Source organism: Miscanthus floridulus, chromosome 10 (assembly GCF_019320115.1).
Source record: "Miscanthus floridulus cultivar M001 chromosome 10, ASM1932011v1, whole genome shotgun sequence".
Taxonomy (NCBI): domain Eukaryota; kingdom Viridiplantae; phylum Streptophyta; class Magnoliopsida; order Poales; family Poaceae; genus Miscanthus; species Miscanthus floridulus.
Window position 1 is genome coordinate 24301857 of NC_089589.1, and position 17291 is coordinate 24319147.

Genomic DNA, 17291 nt, shown 5'->3' on the forward strand with positions numbered 1-17291 from the left:
ACCAATGCAGGTTTCACTAGGATACTCATTGTCATTGAGTTAAACTCAAGTCAGTTAGTAATCTTGGACTCATTGAGAAAAGAGCGAGCACAATACCAAGATATGATAGACATTATCCAGGGGTAATTTCGATCTCTCGCGCACAACTATTATTGAATAGACTTTGCCATAATTTATTAACGATCGTACATTATTGGTCGCACAGGGTTTGGAAAGAGTTTATTCGGCAACACCGCAAGGATTGCAAGGCACCACTTAATGTAGTTGAAATACCAGTAAGTAGTACTATATATACTTCCCCACGTGTTTAATTACTATATCGTACTTCAATTTACGTGTGAGATGATGAGAATAATCTTCTTCTCGTACAGTGGTGTTTGCGGCAGGAACCAGGTAATAACTTGTGTGGATACTACGTTTGTGAATTTATCACTGCATACATAAGAAGAACTCCTAAGATGTCCTCAGAGTACGTATATATCAATTTTTTATTTATTTTAAATGAATATATATATATATATGTATGTATTAATACTTTTCCTTTTATTTCAAATGTAAGACTGAATGGTTGAAACGAAGGGTCATGCAAAAAGACCATCTGAAAGCAGTTCAAGAGTCAATAGCAGGATATCTTCTAGAAAAAGTGCTAAATCCCAACGGCGAGTTCTACTTTGATCTAAGGAACTAATGATGTAAATTAAATGTTTATTGATATCGTTATTTTCGAGAACAAGATTATGAAAGTGTTGTATATATACATATATATCTATAATATATATAGTTTCATACTTTATTCGAATATAATAATGCTCGAGATGAGAATTAGATGTAATTATATGCGTGCGTGTATTTATATTAGCAGCGTAGGATACATACATAAAAACATATTATATATTAAACAAATATGTGTAACTGAACTAAAAATAAATTAAACAAAAAAAAGAAAAAGAAAAGAAACCTTTAGTCCCGGTTGGGGTTACCAACCGGGAGTAAAGAGTGAACCTTTAGTCCCGGTTGGGGTTACCAACCGGGATTAAAGGGTGCGCCAGGTTTGCTCGGCTGGAGGGCCTTTAGTCCCGGTTAGTAACACCAACCGGGACTAAAGGTCCCTCTTTAGTCCCGGCTCGATGACCCGGGACGGAAGGTTCCACCTTTAGTCCCGGGATCATTGTCCCGGCGCGGTAACCGGGACTAAAGGTCGTTACCGCCCGGGACAACAAGTCCATTCTATAGTAGTGACGCTCTCTACTGAGCACTAAGTAAAGATGGACTCTAATGAAGTCAACTTCGCCAATATGGAATCGACATTGTTCATAGTTGCTGCTAAGGAATCGACATTGTTCATAGTTGCTGCTAAGGAATCGACATTGTTCATAGTTGCTACTAACTAGCTTTAATGCTGTGAGTATCAATGATTTGCATTCTATAGCGAATCCATCGCTTGCAAACTCCATCGTCAACATCATGATGTACTAAACTTCCCAGTTATCGACACCAAGGATATCACCATATGGTCAGCCTTTTGCATTTGTCTTGATTGATCAAAGCATTGCACATCGCTATATATTGATTTTTCTTTACCTGAACTTTACTCTGGTTGCTTATGGAGCAGCGCTATATGAATTTAATCTTAGACAGTCCCTGTCTAAAGAGGCCCTAAATACATGTACATCAGTGCCTCCGAGACATGTTCCATGTATAAAAACATATTATATTGGGAGTCTTGTCCCACAAGAAATTCCTGGCTGTAATTTTTTTGTCAGCCTCATCCACACATTTACTACTATAAGTGGAATGGAGTGGTATACAATTCCGGGTACATGTAATAACTTCCTCACTCAAGAAGAGCAAATTTACCACAATAACTGGAATGGAGTGGTATACAATTCTGGGTATATGTAGTCACTTCCTCACTCATAAGAACCTCATTATGTGTCGATCTTGCCGGGTGCCGGGTTTAGACTACGTAGCATGACAATAACAAGGGCAGCAAGGGCGCTCAACATAGCCAACAACATTCCCTTGGAGTTCATAAAAATGGCTTCTGTTCAGAAGTGCTCAATCACTTATAAAGATTGGTTTCTCCAAGAGTTCGGTCACACTTGTGGTGATAGCAAGAACATAGATGAATATACCAAAGAAGAAATGCCATAGAAGTAGAAATGCACGGCCACTTCTTGATCCACCGGGGTACCAAAAGGTCCAAAATCCAGCAGTCCACAGATTTGGAGTGAACTTCTCTTCACTTCTTTATCCACCAGGGTACCAAAAGGTCCAAAATTCAGCAGTCCACATATTTGGAGCGAACTTCTCTTCACTTCTTGATCCACCGGATACCAAAAGGTCCAAAATCGAGCAGCCTGCTGCAAAAATTCAAACGACAAACAAAGGAGAAAATTTGTAGTGAACTTCTCTTCATCGAAGTATGAAAAAATATATGTGAAGAACTGAACAAAAGTGCTCATAATTTCATATCTCATACAGTCATACTCTACCTGCAGCCTGAAGAAGATGAAGCAATGCCCAACCATGCAATGAATAAAAATAGATACCATTATGAAAAAAAACTTCAATCCAACATAACAATTACATCTTAGGTAAAAAAACTTCAATCCAACATAACAATTACATCTTAGGTACATTAGTGCAGCACTTCACTAAAAAGTTACAAAATGTTTTCTTTTACATCTTAGGTACATTATCTACATTATTTTCTTTTACAATTTATAAATCTAGTTTCACTCCAACCACCTGCAACTTTGCACTACCAGAGACTGTGTAGTTACCGAGTGCCCCGACAATTACCGAGTGTCAAAAGTCGGGGCACTCGGAAAACAGTACTTACCGAGTGCCAACACTCGGAAAACATAAACACCCGGTAGTCGACCGCTTTACCGAGTCAGCACACTCGGTAACTTCAGACACTCGGTAAAACTACAAATTTACCGAAGGGGCGCACTCAGTAAAAACAGCCACTCGGTATTGAGGTGCCACGTCACCTAGGATAGCAACCGTGCGCCAAACGGCATCACGGCATGACATGTTTACCGAGTGTTATGAGCATACACTCGGCAAACATCACGGTAACAACAGCTCCGCCCATCAAGCACTCATAGCAAATAAAAAAGACCAAAAATGTTTACCGAGTGTCACACTCGGTAGAAGTATTTGCACTCGGTAATAATAAAGTTTTACCGAGTGTAAGTGCACAACACTCGGTAAACACTATCTTTTACCGAGTGTATTGGCGCAACACTCGGCAAAATTCAACCAAATTTCTTGTTTTTCCCTTCATTCTTTTTCCTCTATCCACATATGATATTTAGTACTCCATTCCAAAATATGGTGTTTATTTCAATTTATTTACTATATTTCACAAAATTTTCATTCTTTATGAAAATTAGGTACATATCGTGTAAATTTAATTGTAATAATTAAAATCGAACTCGATAAATCACGAGATTGGAAGAATTAACATTGAAGCATACATCTATGTTATAGAAAAATTTTCATAACGTTTCGGAAGTATTTTTACATTCGTCGCTGCCGAACCGGTATATCTCCCAAAGAGACGCTAAACATTCACAATGACGAGTAGGATTTCTATTAAGAGTGAAATTCAACATTATGATTTGAACTTGGAATTTTTTAGATAGTAAATAGATGACATGAAATAGTTCATGTGAAAGTTTGGTGAATTTTAGGATTAAATTGGCATTTTTTCTTTTTTGTTTTGCATGAAATAATGGATACTTTTACCGAGTGTGACCTCAAACACTCGGTAAAGGTTAGCCACGGCCCACCTGTCTGCCACAGTGGGCTGCCATGCTTCTGTTTACCGAGTGCCGTAGATCTGGGCACTCGGTAAACATGTACCAGGCCCACATGTCATTGGGCTGCGGTGCTTGAGTTTACCGAGTGCCGTACATCTAGGCACTCGGTAAACAGAAGCATTCAACACTTAGCCGTTTCTCCCTCAAATCGTGCACAGACACACACACACACCGCACACGCTCGTGCATCCCCGCCGCACCGCCGCCGTCCCTCGCGCCGGCGCCTCCCCGCCGTCCCCCGCACTTGCGCCTGCGCCTCCACGCGCCCGCGCGCTCCACGTCGTCGCCGGCGCCTCCCTGTCGTCGCCGGCGCCTCCCGACCGCCGCGGCCGCCTCCTCCCCTCCACGCCGTCGCCAGCGCCTCCCCGCTGTCGCCGGCGCCTCCCCACCGCCGCGGCCACCTCCTCCCCTCCACCACCGCCGCCACCGGGCGGTCCCCCATAGTCGCCGCCACCGGAGAGACGGAGAGAGAGAGAGAGAGACGGAGAGAGAGACAGCGGCACCGGACGACGATCCCCTCCGCCGACGCCGCCCCGTGCTCCCTCCTTCGCTCCCATTCCCGCGAGGTGGGGTGGGGTGGGCCCCAGCAGCAGCGGCGACGGTGAGCACTCTCTCCCCTCCCCTGACCGCGGCCTCCCCTTCCGTACGTGCTCCCGCCGCACCGGTGGCGACAAGGGACCCCTGCCTGCTCCCGTCGACGCCAGGTACCTGCCCTGTTGCCCACCTCTCCCCTCCGTCTGGTGGCGCCGTGATGCGATGGAATGGAAATGGATGCATCCATGGGGGACGGCCCCCGTTGCCTGCACTGGCCGCCGTTTCTGCTGCTCGGACTGAGCGCTCGGCGTCCACGGACCTTTGGGGATTGCTTGCGTGCTCGTCGCGCCCGTGTGGAATTCATGTCAGATAGGGGATGTAGCGAGTCCGGCGGTTTGTCGTTTTTTTCTTCTGAAAGTGAATAGGACACACGGACTGTGAGTTCCCTTTCAGCGTGGTTGGATAATTGGGCTGGGAGGATAAACAGTCATTCCGATCCTTCTTCTTTTTTCCCACTGCAATTCTCTGTAGTGCTTTAGTCGTTGTGAGAGGCCTTTGCTTCTGCTGTATGTGTTCATGACATACATAACCGTCGTCACTCTTCTCCTACAGTCACGCCATCAGCTAACCCGGCGAGCGACAGCACCGCCGGCAGCGGCTTCCAGCTTCAGGCTGGGATCCGCGGCAGCGTCGCGCTCGCCGTGATCTCTGCGATCGTCTCTTCAGTCTTCTGATCGATCTCCTCAAAGGAGAAGCGGCAGTTTTTACCCTTTAGTGCTGCGACACCGATAATAATTTTCATAAGCATACATGTTTATATATTGGTTGCCTTTCTGTCCAAAATATATGGAAATTATCCAATCTTTTGTTAATTTTTTTCCACATGATCCGGTCCAAGTTTCTCATGCTATCAACAAGTATGTACCTATCTCATCAACATGTATTCCACTTGCTAAATATATCACTCTTGTTGTCCAAAATCTTTGAACAATCTATTCATTAGTAACTAGGGCTTGTCATCGGTGATTTGTTTGTGGTAGTGTCATGCCATGTGACCTATAGTGTTGCGACAGAACCTAGCGCCCCTTTGTGTGCTAGCCACATGGTTGTGCTGCTAGGCGCGCGCCGGTGCTTGGGTATATGGTTGAGACACGCTACAAAACCTGCTGATGCTCTACCTCAATCTTCGATAAATCTTGCTAGTGATGTTTGTGGCTACAAAAAAATTGGTTCCATGTATTCCTCCATCTACAAGTGACATAGCGGCCTTTCAACCTTAGGTAAAATCTCATCATCCAATCTAGCAAACATCTTCTATGTGAATCGACCAAGAACATGAATGTCTCTTTATCATCTCATATGGTTTTTCTCTAGCACTACTACTCTATTGCTCTAAACTGCAATATCGTCTATATGTTAGGATGGATGACCGTCAGTGGATGTACACGGGCTATCAGAAGAGGGGTCAATACACAAATGAATGGATTGAGAAGGCCAATGATTTCATGACGAAGGCATTTGCAAACGGACGGCGACATGCCTGGCTGTCCCTGTAGGAAGTGTAAGAACAAGGCAATGAAAACATATGAGGAGATGACTAAAGATCTTGTCAACAATGGATTTGTAGAGAACTATACCCGGTGGACCATGCATGGTGAACGCCATCGTGCGAGAGAAGAGGTCGTGAGACAACGGATCGAGGAGTTTGATTCTGAAGCCGGGGTGGCAGAAATGTTAAATGACCATGACATGGCTTTCGATGAAGGAAGTGCAGAGCAGGAGCCAGAGCAAACTGCAAAGGCGTTTTACGCCATGTTGGATGCGGCACAACAACCCCTTCACAGGGCGCACCAATGTTTCTAAACTGGATGCCATTGCACGTCTAATGGCTGTGAAGTCCCAGTTTAGCTGGAGTAGAGAATCCTTCGATCAACTATTGACAGTAGTTGGCACCCTACTTCCGGATGATCACGTTCTGCCAAAGAACACGTATGAGTCAAATAAAATCCTTCGTGCACTCAAGATGTCGTACGAGCAGATACATGCTTGTCCGAACGGATGCATCTTATTCAGGGGAGAACATGCTGACGATAAGTACTGTCCGAAGTGTAAGGCATCTAGGTACATTGAGTTAGAATCTGGTGATGGTCGGAAGACGCAAACAAAAGTCGGCGCAAAGATCCTGAGGTACCTTCCTTTCATACCGAGGATCCAACGGCTTTTCATGAGCGAGGAATCCGCAAAACAGATGACGTGGCACAAAACTGGACGCCGATACACTGACAAGATGATACATCCGTCCGATGGTGAATCATGGAAAAGCTTCGATCGGAAGCATACCGACAAAGCTGACGAGGCTCGTAATGTACGCATTGCACTGGCAACTGATGGGTTCAATCCTTATGGAATGGGTTCTTCACCATACACATGTTGGCCCGTATTCGTCATCCCTCTCAACCTCCCACCTGGCGTCGCCTTTCAACGGCAAAATATTTTCTTGTCACTTATAATTCTAGGACACCCGGGGGCTAATATGAGTGTGTACATGGAGCCTTTGATAGACGATTTGGTCCGTGCATGGGACGAAGGGGTAGTGACATACGACCGATTCACAAAGACAAACTTCAGAATGCATATTTGGTACCATTATTCCATGCATGACTTCCTGGCTTATGGGTTATTTTGTGGCTGGTGTGTTCACACGAAGATGCCATGCCCGATATGCAAGTCAGCTGTGGAGTTCTTTCGGTTGGAGAAGGGGGGCAAGTTTTCTTCGTTTGACAAACATCGACAATTCCTCCCTCTTGACCACCCATTCAGGAGAGACAAGAAGAACTTTCGAAAAGGTGTCACAGTGGAAGACTCTGCACCAGAAATGATGACAGGTGCCCAGGTTCTTGAGATGTTAGATGGTCTTGTGGTCGACAATGAAAAGGGGGGCTTCGTGGGATACGGAAAAGAGCATGCCTGGACACACAAGTCGTGCTTGTGGAAGCTTCCTTACTTTAAGGACCTCCTTCTTCCACATAACATTGATGTAATGCACACTGAAAAGAATTTCGCCGAGGCGGTCCTTCACACAATCATGGACTGGGAAAAGTCAAAGGACAATGTCAAGGCTAGATTGGATCAAGCAACGCTGTGCGATAGACCAAAGCTAAACATGTTGCCTCCCTTACGCGGGAAGTCATGGAAGAAGCCTAAGGCCGACTTCGTCCTAACGAGGGCCCAAAAGAAAGAAGTTCTTCAATGGTTCCAATCGTTGATGTTCCCTGACGGGTATGCAGCGAATTGGAGGAGGGGTGTGAACTTAAGTACCATGCGAATCACAGGGCTCAAGAGTCATGATTACCACATATGGATTGAGCGCCTTCTTCCGGTGATGGTTCGTGGCTATTTCCCTGATCACATCTGGCGAGTGATGGCAGAGTTGAGCATGTTCTTCCGCAAGCTATGTGCTAAGGAGATATCTCGGACCGAGATTGAAGAAATGGAAAGAATGGCCCCGGTGTTGCTCTGCAAGTTGGAGAAGATCTTTCCCCCCGGCTTCTTCAATCCGATGCAACATTTGCTCTTGCACCTACCATATGAGGCAAAAATGGGGGGCCCTGTGCATGCCCGTTGGTGCTATCCAATTGAGCGATGCCTAAAGGTTCTTAGAACAAAATGCAAAAATAAATGCAAAATTGAAGCTTCCTGTGCAGAGGCATCCATTGTGGAGGAGGTGTCATACTTCACAACAAGATACTATGCCGACAACCTTCCTAACGTGCATAATCCACCCCCTCGTTACAATGCTGCCGACAATCAGTCGACCCTCAGCCTTTTCCGAGGGCAACTCGGAAGTGCAAGTGAACCTACCTTGAAGATGTTGAGCCTAGAAGAGTGGCGCTCTATCCAGCTGTATGTGTTGCGGAACCTTGAAGAGGTTGGCCCGTACATTGCGTAAGTTTTACACAAACTTGTTTCTTTTCTTGTCAATATTTCGCATGCACCCATCCAACCCTCTTGTTAACGGCCGTTACAGCAAATTTGTTCTCCTCTACCATCGTCCATCACGGAGGGAACCCACCGAAGCGGAAGTTGAAACCCTTCTAAGACATGGCGCGGGAGAACGAAATCCCACTTTTATTTGTTGGTTCAAGGAGGAGGTACTGTTCAATTTCATTTGTTGTTTGTACTTAACTCTCAACTCGACAAATATATAACGAATCATCCTACTTGAACTAGCAGGCCAAAACTGACGTGTCTATGAGTGCCGAGTTGAGGCAAGTTGCCAATGGATTTGAATTTAGGGTCAAGTCATTCTCTGTGTACGATGTCAATGGATATCGCTTTCACACAACTCGGCACGAGCAGAGTCGGCCGAATCGAAGAACCACAAATACCGGTGTTTTCACGCCAGGCACAGATGGGTTGGACTACTATGGAATAATTGAAGAAATATACAAACTCAAGTTTCCTGGTTGTGTACCTCTTCGTCCTGTCATATTCAAATGCCATTGGTTTGATCCCAAAGAAGTGATAAAGACCCCTGAGCTTGGGTTAGTCGAAGTTCTAAAGTCATCCGTCTTGCTAGGAGACGACGTGTACATTGTGGCCCAACAGGCCACGCAAGTTTATTATCTCTCATACCCGTGCCAAACCAAAGACCGTCTTAAGGCGTATGATGTTGTGTACAAGGTATCGCCGCATGGTAAAGTACCCGTCCCAAACGATGATGATTATAACATCGATGCAAACACATATGACGGAGAGTTCTTTCAAGAAGAAGGATTAGAAGGGAGTTTTGAGATTGTCTTAGATGTAGATCTCGCAATGGAAGTAGACAATGATACGGTCATTGTTGACGGGGATGATGGAGAGGAGGTTCACAACGCGAAGGACTTGTTATTACTTGAGCAACACCATTCAGGCAGTGTCGCTAGTGATGAGACTTTGAGAGACGATCATAATTACGTCGACAATAGCGATGATGAGATTTTTGGCCCACCTATCGATGATCTTGATGATTATTTCTAGTACATGTAAGATCTGTAGTACTTATGGCAATTTTATACATGTATGATACATTTACTTATTTTGCATCTCTTTTATACATGTATGATACATTTACTTATTTTGCATCTCTTTTATACATGTATGATACATTTACTTATTTTGCATCTCTTTTATACATGTATGATACATTTACTTTTGTATATGCGTACTGATAGTTTATTCCTTTTGTTGCAGGTGATTGATGGTGGGCGGTGGAATCAGGAAGATTAGGTCGGTTATGACCTTACTGGCTGGTGGCGAGGGGTCCAGCCAGGGTGGAGGAGGAGGGCGTGCACAGACTGAGGGTGGAGGGCGTGCCCAGGGAGGAGGAGGAGGACGACGACGAGGGCGTGCCTAGGGAGGTGGAGCCCAGGGTGGAGGTGGAGCCCAGGGTGGAGGAGGAGCCTAGGGTGGAGGAGGAGGACGGCGACGACGAGGGCGTCGAGAGCCGACACCTCCTCCATAGGACGACGACGACGAGTTCGTAGCGGCCACGGAGGAGGATGAGGAGGAGGAGGAGACCAGGGAGGAGATAGCGGAGGCGGTGGAGGAGGCACGGAGGGAGGATGAGGCCGAGCGGGCTGAGCGCGAGGAGGATGCCGACTTGCTGGCAGAGGAAAATGGGGTGCCTACGGTTTGGCTGCGAGGGTCGTCGCGCCTCCCAGACTTACCCATACAGAGACGGCTAGTGATTCGACCCTCCGGAACTAAGTAAGTAATTTTTGCATGTTAACACTACTTCACAGGTTTTTAAGTTATAACAGAAACTAATATTCAATCTCAATAACTTTGTGCAGGGATTGGGAAATGGTGATCCCAGGGAGTCACTCTCGCCGAGTAAACGGGATCCTGGGTCTTCTGTGCAGGGCAAACTACCCCGGGATGGTGAGGATCGATGGTGTTGTGCAGCCCGCCATGAAGTGGTCCCACTGGCACGCCGCCAGCGATCAGACTGATCGAGCTGGCAGGTGTTATAACAGCAAGGCCGACCGGGTGATGAAAGAGCTGTGGGTACGTGTTCATCGCACTATGCTGATAATAACATCACATTAATTGTATATTACTGACTGTATTTGCTTGTAGGATTACTACACCTTGGCGGAGGGAGTACGTAGGGAGGACGCGGATGACGTGGTGAACAGAGTCTGTGTTCACCGAGTGCAGGACCTCTTCTACGAGACAAAGCTCCTGTGCAGAAGAATTTACCATGCCCGCAGAGGACACAGAGTCACCAGAGCGCAGGCAGTGCACCTGCCCCTGACTAAGGAGCAATACTTGACGGTAAACATGAGATTACATCGTCTGCGATTAATTGCACTGAAATTGATTTATGATTTGTCATGTGCTCGTGTACGTGCAGGTGCCTCCTGCTTGGTGTGCGGGGATGGACAACTGCTGGGAGGCCATTGTGGACAAGTGGTTGAGTGAGGAGTACGAGCAATATCACGCCGTACGCTCACGTTGCCGTGCGATGATGCAGGGTTCCTCGCACAAACAAGGCCCCACTACCCTCAAGGAATATGCAGCCAGATATGTACGTGGATTTCATTTCGTTGTTGCTATGCTAACTTCTGAATGCATAATATCTTATTGTTGTGCTTCTTCCTGCAGACGCGGTTCCACCCCGGCCAGGAGTGCGCCTCGTTCAAGGCATATGCCTTGGCACACAAGGGCAAGGCAAAGGACCCCGACCTCGTCTACAACGCGGAGGACCCGCCCGAGGCATACAGCAACCCGAGCGTGCACAGGCGCCTCAGCGAGTACACGGCGATGGCGAGAGAGATCCATGGGTCAGAATTTGATCCGAGCACCGCTGACCTCGAGGGTGACATCGTCATGAGGTTGGGACCAGGTAAGCCACACGGGCGGTACTATATGGGCAACAGCACCATAGACACGGCCAACACTCAGACACTCGCCCAGATTAGAGCCCGGAGCACGAGTTCGAGTCCGGCCATACGCCCACGCTCACAGCCCCAGGTGGTAGCACTCCAGGTTAGTTCTGTTGCATTCGTTGTCCATTCATTTTCTACTCGTTCTTTATTTGCATTCTAACTATGTGATAAATAATTGTAGGCCCAGATTGAAGCCCTGCAGGAGTCACAGCAGGCCTCACAGAGCCAGCTTCAGGCCCTCGAGCTGTCGCACCAGGCCGAGTTGGCACAGGAGAGGGCGCGAGTGCAGGCCCAGCTTGAGGCCTTCCAGCAGGCGCACAAGGACTGGTACGAGTACATGGCCCGTTTTTCTCAGAGCATGGGCCAGCCTCCACCGCCTCCGCCGCCGCCGATGATACCGTTGGTGCCTCCACCTCCGCGCGACGGCACTCCTGTGAGTCACTTAGATGCACTCTTCACTTTCGTGTCATATAGAGCTACCTTCGACTTATACCTTAGTTTGACCTACCATAGCTTAGACCTTAGAATTTGCTTTGATCCAGATAACTCACATGTGCAATCTCATTCTAGGGACCTTCTATAGCTGGATCGAACAACGATATGCAGGGTGATCAAGACCTGGACTTGACTCCGTTTCTCCGCAGGCCTCCGACCATGTGACAGGCCATCCGACCTTGTTTGATGGGTTTGTATGTTGAACTGTGGACTTGGTTGAACTTTGTGGACTTTGGACATATGTTGATGGTGTTTGTGGACTTTGCATGGTGCTTGTCGACATATGTTGGTTATTGTGAGTGGATGTGACATTTGTGGACATATATGTGATATATATTGCCTATCTGTCATGTTATTATAATTTCCTGTGATTTTGTTGCTTATTGTGACTGGATATGCACTGAAACAAACAAAAAAAATTCTGTGGACATATTTTACCGAGTGTAGCACTCGGTAAAACAGAGATTCTGTCAGTTTTACCGAGTGTAGCACTCGGTAAAACAGCGAACAGAACCAAATTGGTTCTGATTCTGTGAATTTTGCCGAGTGTGCCATTTTTTACCGAGTGCCGCGTCCCCACTCGGAAATATTTGACTACTTTTTACCGAGTGGGAACACTCGGTAAACATTATTCCTGAAGTTTATTTGCGGAATTGTTTTAATCACGAAAATGGTTATTCTTTTACCGAGTGTTAGGAGCTACACTCGGTAAACATTATTCAAAAAATTTATTTGCGGAATTGTTTTAATCACGAAATGCTAATTTATTTACCGAGTGCTGCTAGTGACACTCGGTAAACGTCGCCGTTAACGGTCAGTTTGGAGGCTGACGACCGTCAAGTCATAATTGTTTACCGAGTGTCATTGTAGCACTCGGTAACTCTCTGCTCCGAGTGCGCCGATATTAGACACTCGGTAAAATAACTTCACCGAGTCGTTGTTTGCCGAGTCCACTTTACCGAGTGTGGCACTCGGTAAAGAGTTTGCCGAGTGTGTAGCACTATTTGCCGAGTGTTACTCACACTCGGTAAATACACAGTATCCCGTAGTGTTGGGAGATGCAACTTTTTTGAACTCAAATTTACATGGCATTTTCTGTAGTCAAAATAGCTACATCACATAGTATTAAGTAACTTTGATGCAATGAATTTTTTTTTTATGATCAGCCAACAAATTATTTGAGAACCAGATGAGCAGCCAAGTAGTGTACACATTAGTAACAAGCACAAAAAAAATCAACAAACCTCCAGGTACTAGTGTTTAGAAACAACAAAAAATTGAAACAACAGTTGCATAACTAATGTAGGGCAGATTAGCACAAGGAACGTTTGCCTATTAGCTTGCCTGGCCAGTTGTCTAGGGCAGATTGGTGCAAGCCTTCTCTATCGCCAGTCATGGTTGTGGATTGAACAATATCAAACTGAATTACAGATAATATCAAACTGAATTTTAATTAGAGCTCTGTCTCTCCAACACCAGGAAAACATTGTTACTTATTTTAGGACAATTTTTGTATAGTTAGTACTAAGCTAGTTGTGGAATACTAGACAATATCAAACTGAATTTTAGTTAGAGCTCAATCTCTCCCACACCAGGAAAACATTGTTTCTTGTTTTAGTACAATTTTTGTATAGTTGGTACTAAGCTCTAGTTGCGTCTCACTTTAATGATCTTTCCGGAAAATTAGTATAGTGAGGTACACGTTGAGCTTCAACTGATACATATATCTTTGTTCCAGAGTTGGTATGTAATTAGTATAGTGGAAGCAAGCCAGGTTGGAGACAATGGAAAGAGGATGAAAAGTTCGCCGGAGTAGTCTTCGCCAAAGCTGGTAAACACTTCAGCGAGGGTTTGATTCCCTTTTTATTCTAGGATCCATTAAGTTGCTTATACAACGTGAGTTGAACACAAGACTATGATCAGCTAACAATGTGGAATGGAGTGCTGCTAACAATGAGACCCACATAGCTCTAAGACTATGATCAGCTAAAATAATTTTTTCCCACATCAATTTGCAAAATAAAATCTGGACACATATTGATATGCAAAAGTTTTATATTTCAGTATCGGAGGATCGCACTTAAAAAAGGCTCTAGTTTAGGCAACATTAACTGCATTAATGAATCGCATGAAGCAGAATTGAAGGGACAATCTTTTTTAGAAAACTAACCTTTCACGCTGGTCATCCTCGCTTGAAGAGTAACCACTTGCTATTTGTTGCTCGAAGTGCTGCATTGGCAGCTTTTCAGGATCAGTATCAGATTCATTAGCAGGTCGTGCCTCTTCATATTTTCTACAAGAGTTTGTTTAACCATACAAATTAGTTATTCACTTGATCTGTAACACTAGCGGCATAAGTGAAAAAATGAGAAATCAAAATTACCTACTGCAATCCATGGAAAATGACTGGTCGTCAACATTAGAATTGGTGGATGGGGGAAAAATACTGATATTGATTGCTAGAAGAGACGTGGTTGTACCAAGATGCCAAAGAACTGCAAATTGACTCAAACAGCATGATCAACGAAAAAGATGGAATAACTTGTTTGACATTTTGAAAACAAATAAATAGACATGGTTCTACCCATGAAGGCAGACAATGCCAAAACTAAGAATAAACAAGTTATTCAGAGTGTTAGAGATGTAAGCATGGTACAAACTAGTAATAAAATAAATCATGTTGTAAAATTGAAAATTAATTAAAACCAAAATACCAGAAAAAAGAAAGCTGCATTATGTCCTCACAAAGATTCAAACCTGTGTTGGGTGCGTCCGGCTTGTGGAACAACACTCGCCATCAGAGCTAGGCACGAGGATGACGCATCAAACCAAGGCACAGATCCAGTGCATTCTTCCTGCTCCTGGAGATGTTCTCCGACACCAGAGGGCTCCATTGAACCAAAACCTAGCACAATAGGAGTACCAAATATTAATGCACAGATCGGAACTTGAACCAAAGACTAGCACATAAATTTTTGCGTTTGCTCGAACCGGATCTAACATTGACATGTGGAAAATTCAAAAATACTAGTGGTACAACAAAATAAAATAAGAATTACAAACCAGGAGATTCAGGTCAGGCGCTGCTGCGGCCGTAGCGACTGTGCGGCGGTGAGGTAGAGGGAAAAGGATTCAGGCCAGGAGACTAAAAACCAGGAGATTCAGGCCAAATAGAAATTGAATTTTGAACAAACCTGTACTTGTGGGCGGATTTCGGCGAGCGGGAAAAGGATTCAGGCAGGAGATTAAAAATCAGGAGACTCAGGCCAGGCGCAGGTGCGGCCGGAGCAGCTGTGTGGCGGTGCGGCGCCTTCGCTCCGTCGCGTTTGCCTCTCAGCTCGTCGGTGCGGCGGAACGACTGGTCTAGGTCACCGTCGGCACGCCGTCGTGTGCTGATGCTGCGGCGCAGTGAGCTAGAGGGATGAATGCGGCTTGGCTGCGAACTGGAGGTGATACTACGGCGTGCCGACGAGCTGGAGGCGACCGACGAGGAGTCGAATCCGGCGAGGCGGCGTCGGAGCCCTGTCGCCCCTTCGGAGAACGAAGGCAGACGAGGAGACAAAAAGGAAATAATAAAAAAATCAAATGGGGAAGAGAAGAGAGACAGGATAAAGGCCCTGTTCGGATACTCTAGCACAGCTAGAGGTTAGAGTTAGTTTCTAGCTCAGAACTAGTCCTGAACTAACTCTAGCCTAAGAGATGTTTGGATACAAGGGTTAAAATGATAATAAATGTGCTTTCCAAATCATTGGTGCGGGTGAAAGTAGAGAAAAAACAGTGGACCCCACCTCAAATAGCCCCAACTAGCCCAAATAATCACCTCTTTGGGGGGATAGTTTTTTAGGGTGGGCTAGTTGCAAATAACCCACTCTAGCTCTCCTGTTTGGCTACTTTAGGGCTAGTTGAGCTCCAACTAACCCAAACTAACTCTAACCCATGGATCCAAACAGGGCCAAAGTAGCACGCTGAAGCCTCGTATCGCTGTGCCCTCTGACGTGTGTGGACCCCATAGTACATACGTATGTCACAGGTATTCCAAGTTTTCTTGATCCGGGCTATTGCCTCAAAATTCAAAAGTTTTTTAAACTCTCTCTCCATCACATTAATTTTTGGACACATGTATGGAGCATTAAATGTAGGTAAAAAAATAACTAATTGCACAGTTTGGTTGTAAATTACGAGACGAATCTTTTGAGCCTAGTTAGTCCATGATCGGACAAAGTTTGTCAAATACAAACGAAACGTGCTATAGTGTCCAGATTACAAAAATTTACAATCTAAACAAGGCCCTGTATTGGAGCTAGGGTAAAGTAGCACGCATCTCGAGACAGCACATCCATCGGACGCATACGCCTATAGATGTTCAACGGACCGGCACGACACGTCGTGCCTACCAGGCCGTGCCGAGGCGGGCACCGTGCCTGACCTACGGCCCAGGCACAGCCTACTGGGTCGTTTATCGGGTCGGACCAGCTCGAGAAGCACGGTCAGTCAAGCGTGCCGGGGCAGCCCAGGGCCACGATGAAGCGCGAGCAGCCAAAGAGAGGGGGAAGAGGAGGAAGCGCGAGCCGCCGGAGTGGAGGCGGGGAGGAGGCGTCCGCGTGGGGGGCGCGACATTGGCGCCCGTGCGCGAGGGCCGAGGGGAGGGAGGGACGTTTCGTTTAGATGGGGTGAATAGTCGTTATTAAAACTTAATTGCGTCGGCTAACCGAAATAAGTGCGGAATTAAAACTATCGGTCTAGCCTAGACTACCCCTCTATATCTATGTTCTCTAGCACCTTGCAAAAATCCTAATTAAGCAACAAAGGTACCGGGCTAACTAGAGCTCACCTAACCAATTCTAGGAGCAAGGTTACACAAACCTATGTCACTAGTATTTCAAGCAATGAGGGAGCTCCTATACATGCTAGTAAGCAAAAGCACAAAGACAACTAAGCTCACTAGCAATGCTCAATAACAAGGCAACCAATGCTAAATTAGAGAGCGCAAATACTTAGCTACACAAACTAAGCAAAGTGACTAACAAGGTTACACAAACCAAATTAGCCACGCAAGGGAGCTACTTCTATGCTACACAAGCAAGAAGATAACTAGTGAGCTACACAAGCTAACTAATTACAAGAGCAACTATACAAGCACAGTGTATATAAAAGTAATCATAAGCTTATGTAAGGGCATTGCAAACTAATGGGAAGAACAAGATTGACACGGTGATTTTCTCCTAATGTTCACGTGCTTGCCAACACGCTACGCCCCTGTTGTGTCGATCACTCACTTGGTGGTTCGGCGGCTCATTGGCATCACCCGCCAAGCCCGCACGTCGGGCACCGTAAGAACCTACCTCGAAAGTGAGGGTAGCTCAATGACACGCTCAACTAGAGTTGCTCTTCGCGGCTCCCGCGGGGCGAGCACAATGCCCCTCACAAAGCACTTCTCCGGAGCACCGCATAAGCTTCTTGTGGGCTTTGATGGAGACCACCACCAAGCCGTCTA

The 17291-nt window shown here is 45.9% G+C and overlaps 1 protein-coding gene and 1 long non-coding RNA gene across 2 annotated transcripts; one reads left to right on the forward strand and one right to left on the reverse strand.

The window, feature by feature from the left end:
• Positions 1-1686: 1686 nt before the first annotated feature.
• Positions 1687-15337, reverse strand: LOC136488132 (uncharacterized). The gene is made up of 6 exons (XR_010767382.1): positions 14992-15337; positions 14861-14898; positions 14555-14702; positions 14181-14292; positions 13968-14090; positions 1687-2363 (listed from the first exon to the last, which is right to left on the reverse strand). It is a non-coding gene; the product is annotated as an uncharacterized lncRNA (long non-coding RNA).
• LOC136490251 (uncharacterized) lies at positions 7347-9755 on the forward strand. Its single transcript, XM_066486733.1, has 2 exons — positions 7347-8312; positions 8395-9755. Exons 1-2 carry the CDS (start codon positions 7408-7410, stop codon positions 8573-8575), a joined length of 1086 nt encoding a protein of 361 aa, XP_066342830.1. The 5' UTR covers positions 7347-7407; the 3' UTR covers positions 8576-9755.
• Positions 15338-17291: the final 1954 nt, after the last annotated feature.

What these genes read in the sequence shown, in the direction of transcription:
- LOC136490251 (XM_066486733.1), top strand. Translation starts at nt 7,408, where the DNA reads ATGCACACTGAAAAGAATTTCGCCGAGGCGGTCCTTCACACAATCATG. An exon ending in GAGGTTGGCCCGTACATTGC is followed by an intron (nt 8,313 to 8,394) that starts GTAAGTTTTACA and finishes CGGCCGTTACAG; the next exon opens with CAAATTTGTTCTCCTCTACC.